General features: G+C 35.8%; 1 protein-coding gene across 1 annotated transcript; it reads right to left on the bottom strand.

Moving 5' to 3' along the window:
• Positions 1-616: 616 nt before the first annotated feature.
• Positions 617-1,597, bottom strand: LOC145983762 (uncharacterized). The gene has a single exon (XM_083116813.1). It carries the CDS (start codon positions 1,595-1,597, stop codon positions 617-619), a length of 981 nt encoding a protein of 326 aa, XP_082972939.1.
• Positions 1,598-10,768: the final 9,171 nt, after the last annotated feature.

Raw genomic sequence — 10,768 nt, 5'->3', positions numbered from 1 at the left:
GGCCAGGCTTAGAGGTGTTAGCAACACATTTTCGCTACATGTTAGCAGCTGTGTGTGCTCCGCTTCCGGCACAGCTCTGAATCTTCCATGGAAACGCTGCTTCTCAACAAGCTCTGTATGTCCACTGCCTGCTTCGTCACGCTCTCGTACACGATCGGCACTCTTCGGAAGTCAGGGAGAGAGGGTGAGAGAGAGAAAAGAGGCGGGCCTCTCAGTTTACATTACAGGCGAACGCGCCCCTGAAATTATGCTTTCCCGCACGAATCACATAGGTTGTTATGTGACCAGCTGAGGCACTCTCAGGCGGGCCTCGCTGATTGCGCAGATACGGTTCCAGGCAGGGTTGCAAACTTGCGGTAATTATCGGAAGACCTAGAATTTCAGTTTTCTTTTATTAAGCGTCGTTTAATGAAATTTATAAGTAATAAAATAATCCGTAATAGACAAATATATTAGGGCAGGCCCGGCCTCCGAGCCTCATAGGACGCTTCGCCACTGCTTGTTTCTTCTTTTCGGCCTCTACTAACTTGTGTTTAATGAGCGTACTGGTCAAAATTTCTGAATGTTGTTTTGCTCGCTAAGAATTCTTTACAGCTTTGGAATTATTCCCTTTTCCTTAACGTAATCCCATTGTGACAAAGGAAAGGAAAGAGTTTGTTCCTGCTGCAGATGTTGAAGGCACATTATTATCAGGATTTGGATGGATGTTTTCTTCCACTAAGTCTTCATCTGCACTGTTTGGAATGCCACATGATTTGTTCGAACTTTTAGGAGACGAAGAATCTTTGTTTTCTTCCACTAAGTCTTTATCTGCACTGTTCGAAATGCCACTTGATTTGTTCGAACCTTTAGGAGAGGAAGAATCTTCAGCCATAACAAGTGTAACGTCCTGAACAGAAGCAAAATCATGATCCTGAAACTTGTCGGGATTAAAGGGAAATATCCCTGTAGCGCGAAAACCTAAAACAGCTTTCTCCATTGTTGCAACTTTTATGAAAGCTTGATTTAGGAGTTCAGCCAAATCATATTCTGTCACCCTCTCATGGCCAGTTGTAGTTAAATAAAGATCATATTCCCTGTACAATGCATTTTTCAATGGACTGAAAAATGTTACGTCGAGCGGCTGCAACCGGTGTGATGCGTACGGTGGCAGAGATACCAAATGAATGTGGTTATTCCTGTAGAATTCATAACTCTCAATTGAAATATGGCTTTCATGGTTATCTAAAATAAGCAGCACTGGGTCACTTGCTGTGGGTCTTGCAGATTTCTGGAAGTGAACTAGCCACTCAGTGAACAATTCTGCGTTTGTCCAACCATTTTTCGAAGACTTGTAAGAACACCCGATAGGACCATTCCTTTGAAATTGAGGTGTCATACGTTTCCGCGGATAAATCAGCATTGGAGGAATGTAAGATCCAGCAGCGTTGATAGCAAAAACACCAGTTATTGTGCGCCCTTTTTCTGCTGACGTAGCAGCACCAATACTCTTCATACCTTTCGCAGCGTAAATCTTTGGGCACTTTTTTGGGACGACCGAGATGCCTGTCTCATCCACGTTGTAGATTTGCCTTGGCTCAAATTTATATTCATCCATAACTTTCTGAAGATTTGAGAAAAATAGCTTCGTTTCTTCTTCATTGAATGCAGTAATTCTATTTAAGCTTATTCCTTCGGGTTGTCGTAGAGTTACATCGGGATATCGTTTTAAAAATCCGTACAGCCAGTCTTTACCTGCTAGAGCCTGTTCCCTATTGAAAGAATGTACAATTTCGTGATCTTCTGCATATCTAAATACTATGCGTCTTAATTCTTTCGGAGTTAACCCGTAGAATAACTTTGCCAGTGTCAGAACATAGTCCTTCAATTCACTTTCCACTTCAACAGAAAACGTTGATTTTCATCCAAGCCGGGTTGGAGTAGGCATGATCACGATTTTCTACAAGCCTTTTCCGTAAAGTAGACTCAGGTATGTTGAAGCATCTGCCAACTTCCCTTATTTTTCTTCCTTAATTTTTGATAGCGTCCAGAGCGTTTTTCAGACTATCCTGAGAGTAGGAGTTCTTCTCAGTTTTTCTGTTGTAATTTCTTGGCACCTGTGAACAAAATTAAAAACTGGGTATTACTACTTGTTTCCTTTAATGTCGTTTGGGGAAATTGTGCGCATTCAATTACATATACGGGGGAATCGTGCGCACCCTTTCTCCGAAGCGCACCATTGCCCCACACCAACCTTACAAAAAAACTTACTTTCTAGAAAAAAATATAAAAAAGTTAATCTCGTAACAAGTAGACACGTGTATAGACATGATCATGCACTATCGAAACAAGCATAGTTCAAGACAGTAGAGTAAAAATGTATGACATGCCTCCTTATTTTCGTCAACAGCAAAATAACAACAAAGGACACAAAAACAAACATCCACTCGCTACACACAACACAATACAACTGGCGCGAAAAGCCCAATGTGGTAGCAGTTCCTGAGACGACCGCTAGGTTATAGCACGAATCGAAAGCTCATTCTCTGGCCCGTACCTTCGGAAACGTGCTGCGCACGATTCCACCACTTTCCCCTATATATACGCCCTTGGCTACAGGGGTGGGTTTCTGACGATAAAACTCTCCGTCCTCCCATGCACAAGTCCCGCGCGTGTTATTCCCCCAGTTCCCTCGCCTCGTTCCCATCACGGCGGCGCCTGAGAATGCTCTACATCTCATAAAGTGGGAGGACGGCGCCTCGCCAGATTTCTCTCGACGTTTCATCATATTCTCCCGCATAGTGGCGTGCAAACTTCACAATTGTCGCGGAAGAATGAATACAGAACTGACTAACCAACGATCTATAATCAACGGAATATTTGCAATTCCAACAATGTAAAAGCTAATATATAAATGTTAATGTAATGTTTGTTGACTTGTGGTTACACACGGCAGTGCGGCGTCCGTTTCGTCCTTATGAGCGGCCGCCCCTGTTCAGGAGAATATAATTTTCGGAAACTTGATTTGCTACATAACATAAAAGTTTACTAAACACATTTTTATTGTTGATTCTTACCTTCGTTGAAAATAACGCCTGAATAGCCATCATATCGCGCGCTTCAATCTAAAGCATAGGGCTTAATATCATGGCTTAGGGCAACCAAATGACGAACCGAACGAAATTCCTTAGGGGACAACGGGGATGCCACTGCCGCCACCACCATGGGAGAACTTTGGCAATGAGCAACCCTATTCAATCGAAATTCTAGCAAATTGAACGAGAGTAGTATCAAAAATACTTACCGTCGTTTTTCATCGATTTTCTGTCATTTTTAATTATGATTAATGTCTTTTTAATTCATTTCGAGGGTGACGCTATTGTTAATTAATCTAGCGCCACGTGGCGACACGTGTCGGGGTGGAGGAGGAGATGAGTCATCGATGACTCATGCACACGTGTGAGTTTGAAATTAATGGTTTTCCATTAGTGCACAAAAGATACTATTATGTATTCCGTTTTTGACCTAAGCTAACCTTTTGTTGTATATTATATATGCGTTTCTGCCGGATATGAGTCACAGATGATTTATACAGACGTTGGAGTTTGGAATTAATGGTTTTTCTATTAAGGTACAAAAGACACTATTGTGGAGTTCGTTTTCGGACTATTCTAACACTATTGTTGTATATTATATATGCGTTTCTGCCGGATATGAGTCAGGGGTGCTTTATGCACACGTGGGAACTTGGAATTAATGGTTTTTCCATTAATGTACAAAACACATTTTCGGCCTATTCTAAGGCGTCACGTCAGGCCATTTTGGCGTCGGTGGTGAGTCATATTTGGTATAATTAAGGATCCGGATTTACCCGAATTCAACCGGTGTCGACGCGTTCGATCGGAGGTAGAAGATATTATAACACATGTTCGCTTTAATGGCGAAGAAATTGAACGATGTATCCTATATGCAAACGAAGTATGCGAGCGGAATCCATGTTAATAATATTAACCTGTTACGGAAGAACCTGTTATGTGTTTGCATTCATCGGCACCCCCAAACCGCGCGCGTTCATGGATACGCGTGGGGAAGAAAGGGTCGACATTGTTACGGTCCCCTTCGCTTGGTCTTCTTCCGAAGTTGAATGGAAGGCAAGTGTCGCCAAATTTTTACACACGAGTATTGATTTTCTTTGAGGTTCCAATTTTATTTGGTGGAAGTAATCTATGCGGTATTTCTGCCGCCTTTCGTAACATTGCAAAGACTATTTGACCAAAACCGTAAGGAATTTGGCTGAACTAAGAACATTCAGTTCCAGTATCTACAAGTTAAAGTGGATGCCAGCCACTATTTGCCCTTATTTCGGGGTTGCGAACCACGGACCATTTGATTATTGCCTTATATAAATCAGGATTCACGTAAAATTGACCAGATGTTTTTACTGTTAGGGACAATATTTCGCATTTTTTGTGTATTTTTACTCAGAAAACGCTATTTGAACGATTCAAGCAAGAGTTCGCATGGCAATTTAGACACACAAACTGTGTTTATTCAACTTTAGCTGAAATTTAGGTTTATTTTTTACTCTAATATCACAATTTCTTCTATTCAGACAACATTTTTTATTAAATTTTGGACTCACAAAGACATTTTTCAACTTTTAACTTGTTATTTTAAAAGTTTATTTCCATTTTTTACTCTAATATCACAATTTCTTCTATTCAGGCAACATTTTTTATTAAATTTTGGACTCACAAAGACATTTTTCAACTTTTAACTTGCTATTTTAAAAGTTTATTTCCATTTTTACTCTAATATCACAATTTCATCTATTCTGGCAGGAGTGTTTATTCCAGTTTAGACTTGCAAAGATAATTTTTTCAACTTCTTTTATTAATTTTTCTATTTATTGCCTTTTGTATCTTATATTTATTAATTCTTAACTTTGAGTTTTGTTCTTTATTTAAAGAATTTCTCTAATCACTAAGGAAGAAGTACTTTTAAGTAAAACTGTACCCACAAACTTTATTATTACTATTATTATTATTATTATTATTATTATTATTGTTGTTTTTTGTTTTGATGTAGTTGTTGAATCTTGTTGTTGTTGTTAGGGTTTATTGACTTCCACTACGGTATTTTTGGTTTGCTTCGTAGGAAAGTTTGTTTATTTTAGAGTTTCCTCGGTATTTTCTTACTGTTAGGGTAGGTAAAGTTTCCTAAATATATGAGTAGGGTTCCATATATTCTTGTTCTTGCATGTTTTTCATATGATGTGATCACCACAACTCTCCAAGTGATTTTACTGCATGTTTCCATTTTTATTGAGGCTTAGTGATTCCTAGAGCCACTTTATGCATGAGAGAAAGCTTGAAAATTTTGATCTCAGATAGCCGTCAACCTTATGTCAGAGTATTTTCGAGTATATTTTAGTCTTATTATGGCCCACTAGAATATCACGGCTTGCTTATTTTTTAAGTATGTTGCGCAGTTATTGTATTTTTGCTTTTGCTTTCTAGATAAACTGTATGAAATGTTTAATATTTGTACTTTTTGCACTTATAAGAGGCCAAACTTTTACTGTAACTAAAATTATTATGTCTCTAGGCACTGAAACCCCTTTACCAAGAGTACTATAACTGCATGTTTATTAATATTGTTTCTTTCATCCCTCAAATATAACAATTTAACAATATAATGACTAATCACAGGACAAGTCGATGTTAGCAGATGACTACGTGGCTCTTAAGTCCACCTGCCAAACTTTTCTTACCATGCTATTTACTCTTATAGTTTTTTATTCGGGGTTCATTTCAAGTACTACTTGACTTTTTGAGTGTTTGATTAACACCAGGGGTTATTTGTATCTGTTATGCTGTATTATTTGAGGCTTCTAATTTTTATTCTACAATCACTATATGTCCATGAGAACTAAATTCCACTGACTGAAGCTTAAAGCTTAGGCTCTGCAGCATGTTGAATGGTTAAGCACTGGGCAATATGAATTTTACAGAGGCTAGTAGGAGGCATAGGAACACACGCCAGAGCATTATTAGCGTGCAAGAAGCACTTTCAGGGAGTACTACGAGGAAACGAAGTTGATTTTTTTGAGGGCTTTACCAGTTACACAGCCAATATTTGCTATTTCAAGTAACTACATGTACCAGAACATTTTACAGCCCATCACTAACTAGACTTCAATTTATACTATATTAGGGGCTAAATGTAGCAAGAACACGGATTGTACATACTTTTGAGAATCCAACTATATCAGGATTTTTTCTATGTAAGTATATTTTTATTGATTACTAACTTTAACAGACCATTCAGGAAGACAACAAAATTCACTAAACTTAGTACTATAGTGTAGGTGATTGCATGAAAAGTAGAAATTATAACATCCACAAGATTTCGCTTTTTTTTTTTTTTTGCTTTTGTGACTAATCGTGACTCTGAGGATGAATGGATGGCCAAAAATCTTAAGGACTGGATGTATTTTACCACTACAGACGCCTATGTAGAAACACTAGAGTACTGTTAGCTTTCAAAATTGAGGATATACTGTACTGTTTCTTAAATATTTTGTACTTGGCACGTTACAGTTATATCCATTTCAGGACAAATATTGCTAAAACTCTCAAATTTACTGGTACAAGTTGATATTTCTGCTATCAGAGGAATTAACAACCCTATTTTACAAACAAATGGTATTGTTTACACTTTATTTACTTCAATCTGAGACTAATATTTTACAGTAATTGAATCATTCAGCCCTACTCAATACTTTACTGCATCAGAAAGTTTGTTATTAATCTAATAAGTATGCTATTTTGTGATATTCTAATGCAAACGTTGTTTAATTCACTGGTTATAATGCAAACTTTTGCACAAATTCGATATATTCACTACCTTCAAACCAAACAATTGTACTTATTTAGTGCATTTCATTTATATTTCTTGTAATTAACTTATGTTTCTTATAATTAACAAACTAAACTAATTACTTTGGCATGTTAAAAACCTTATTTTTTACTATTTCCTATTCTATCAGGTTCTATATTGCTGTTTTTATCAATTATGTAAGACCACACTCTGGTAAATGCACTTAGAGTATTAGTAATCCCAAAGTGGTGTTTTTGGTGTCCAAGTTCAGATGAGAGTCTGCTATGTGCCTTTTGCAGGGGATTGCATGTGAAGTGTATGCATATTGAGCATTATTGAGTGTGTAGGCTTCCAAGTTTTGCTGTTATTTTCCTATAATTCTGCGAGACTGTAGAGAGTTCTCCCTTTTCAACCAGTTTTCTTTCATTGATTGGATACTTTTTGGGAACTTAGCAGTTTTTTATGTTATGAAGCAGATTGTTGTAGAATATTTTGCATGGTCTTTTGTGATATTGAGTGCCTGCTGTAACGGAAGTAAGTATCTTTCCTTCTTGTGTTGATGTTCTCGTGTAGGTTTCCTATTTTCGGTCAAGTTGCAGTAGGGAACTTAACAGTTTTTTATGTTATGAACCAGATTGTTGTAGAATATTTTGCATGGTCTTTTGTGATATTGAGTGGGTGCTGTAATGGTAGTAAGTATCTTTCCTTTTTGGGTTGATGTTCTTGTGTAGGTTTCCTATTTTCTGTCAAGTTGCAGTACTTAGAATAATCGCTATTGTCTTATTGATCTACGAAGCTCCTTTGAATAATCATTTGCAGGTGACCCTATACTCCACGCTGTACTTTGTTCTGGGAGCTATCTTTTGAAGCCTTGGCATTCTGCTAGTACAGTATTATTATCGTAGAGGTAAATTAGTTCGTGAAAATATGTATTTTTTTGATTAACTATAGTCGCTTAGTTGTTCTAGCAGGTATAAGTAGTTACTGCTGATGTTGTTAATTTTCTATTCGCAGGGGCTATGTATGATGTAGCGTATTTGTGTTGGCTGTCCCTTTTATTCCTATGTTGTTGAGTTTCTCCATAAGCATGTCCTGTTTTACTCTATTCTATGCCTTGTTGCTGCTAGATATCTGAGGTATGTTGCTGGTTCATATCTGAGGTAGCTTGTTTGACTATCTATTATTTTTGCTATGGCTGTGGCTATTGATGTCCCTTTCTGAATTCCATGTTGGTTTCTGTTTATCCTTGTTGCTGCTTGTTATCTGAGTTAGGTTGTTTGACTTCAGGACTATCCTTTTTTAACTTTATTGTTGATTGCTGTTTTGTTTATTTCCTTATTTGTTTTTATTTGTTTACTTATCCTTGTTGCTGCTTGTTATATGAGTTAGGTTGTTTGACTTCAGGACTATCCTTTTTTTAACTTTATTGTTGATTGCTGTTTTGTTTATTTCCTTATTTGTTTTTATTTGTTTACTGAATCTATTTGTTTTGTGTCTTGTAATATTATTTACTATAGTAACAAAATTATTTTCCTTCCATCCCACATTTATTATTCTGAGCAACAGAACTTCTCCTTCTTTCCCATATATTTGATTATTTCTGGTGTAAAAGTACAATTTTTCAAAGTTAATGTTTTAAAAGTACAATTTTTTCAAAGTTAATAATTTAAAAGTACAATTTTTTCAAAGTGAATGTTTTAAAAGTACAATTTTTACAAAGTTAATGTTTTAAAAATACTATTCTTTCAAAGTTAATAATTTAAGAGTACAATTCTTCTGCTATTTGAACTTTTGTACAATTTTGTTATTGTTGTTAAAATAAATATGTTAGATGATATAAAATTACAGTAAATTTTCATGAATTTATATATTAAATTTCAAAATAGTGTTATTTGCTAAAGATAGCGGACAAAATAAATTAAACTTTGACAAATACTGAACAAGAAATATACAAGTATGTTGATAAATATCAATTTTTAAAAATAATTTTGTTACTATAGTAAATAATATTACAAGACACAAAACAAATAGATTCAGTAAACAAATAAAAACAAATAAGGAAATAAACAAAACAGCAATCAACAATAAAGTTAAAAAAAGGATAGTCCTGAAGTCAAACAACCTAACTCATATAACAAGCAGCAACAAGGATAAGTAAACAAATAAAAACAAATAAGGAAATAAACAAAACAGCAATCAACAATAAAGTTAAAAAAGGATAGTCCTGAAGTCAAACAACCTAACTCAGATAACAAGCAGCAACAAGGATAAACAGAAACCAACATGGAATTCAGAAAGGGACATCAATAGCCACAGCCATAGCAAAAATAATAGATAGTCAAACAAGCTACCTCAGATATGAACCAGCAACATACCTCAGATATCTAGCAGCAACAAGGCATAGAATAGAGTAAAACAGGACATGCTTATGGAGAAACTCAACAACATAGGAATAAAAGGGACAGCCAACACAAATACGCTACATCATACATAGCCCCTGCGAATAGAAAATTAACAACATCAGCAGTAACTACTTATACCTGCTAGAACAACTAAGCGACTATAGTTAATCAAAAAAATACATATTTTCACGAACTAATTTACCTCTACGATAATAATACTGTACTAGCAGAATGCCAAGGCTTCAAAAGATAGCTCCCAGAACAAAGTACAGCGTGGAGTATAGGGTCACCTGCAAATGATTATTCAAAGGAGCTTCGTAGATCAATAAGACAATAGCGATTATTCTAAGTACTGCAACTTGACAGAAAATAGGAAACCTACACAAGAACATCAACCCAAAAAGGAAAGATACTTACTACCATTACAGCACCCACTCAATATCACAAAAGACCATGCAAAATATTCTACAACAATCTGGTTCATAACATAAAAAACTGTTAAGTTCCCTACTGCAACTTGACCGAAAATAGGAAACCTACACGAGAACATCAACACAAGAAGGAAAGATACTTACTTCCGTTACAGCAGGCACTCAATATCACAAAAGACCATGCAAAATATTCTACAACAATCTGCTTCATAACATAAAAAACTGCTAAGTTCCCAAAAAGTATCCAATCAATGAAAGAAAACTGGTTGAAAAGGGAGAACTCTCTACAGTCTCGCAGAATTATAGGAAAATAACAGCAAAACTTGGAAGCCTACACACTCAATAATGCTCAATATGCATACACTTCACATGCAATCCCCTGCAAAAGGCACATAGCAGACTCTCATCTGAACTTGGACACCAAAAACACCACTTTGGGATTACTAATACTCTAAGTGCATTTACCAGAGTGTGGTCTTACATAATTGATAAAAACAGCAATATAGAACCTGATAGAATAGGAAATAGTAAAAAATAAGGTTTTTAACATGCCAAAGTAATTAGTTTAGTTTGTTAATTATAAGAAACATAAGTTAATTACAAGAAATATAAATGAAATGCACTAAATAAGTACAATTGTTTGGTTTGAAGGTAGTGAATATATCGAATTTGTGCAAAAGTTTGCATTATAACCAGTGAATTAAACAACGTTTGCATTAGAATATCACAAAATAGCATACTTATTAGATTAATAACAAACTTTCTGATGCAGTAAAGTATTGAGTAGGGCTGAATGATTCAATTACTGTAAAATATTAGTCTCAGATTGAAGTAAATAAAGTGTAAACAATACCATTTGTTTGTAAAATAGGGTTGTTAATTCCTCTGATAGCAGAAATATCAACTTGTACCAGTAAATTTGAGAGTTTTAGCAATATTTGTCCTGAAATGGATATAACTGTAACGTGCCAAGTACAAAATATTTAAGAAACAGTACAGTATATCCTCAATTTTGAAAGCTAACAGTACTCTAGTGTTTCTACATAGGCGTCTGTAGTGGTAAAATACATCCAG

This window comes from Lepisma saccharinum, chromosome 1, assembly GCF_977018435.1.
Source record: "Lepisma saccharinum chromosome 1, izLepSacc3.1, whole genome shotgun sequence".
In the NCBI taxonomy this organism is placed as follows: domain Eukaryota; kingdom Metazoa; phylum Arthropoda; class Insecta; order Zygentoma; family Lepismatidae; genus Lepisma; species Lepisma saccharinum.
The sequence above is the reverse complement of the archived record's forward strand: the minus strand, read 5'-3'. Positions and strand labels throughout refer to the sequence as shown.

Coding starts and splice junctions, on each gene's coding strand:
- LOC145983762 (XM_083116813.1), bottom strand. CDS start 1,597: ATGGATGAATATAAATTTGAGCCAAGGCAAATCTACAACGTGGATGAG.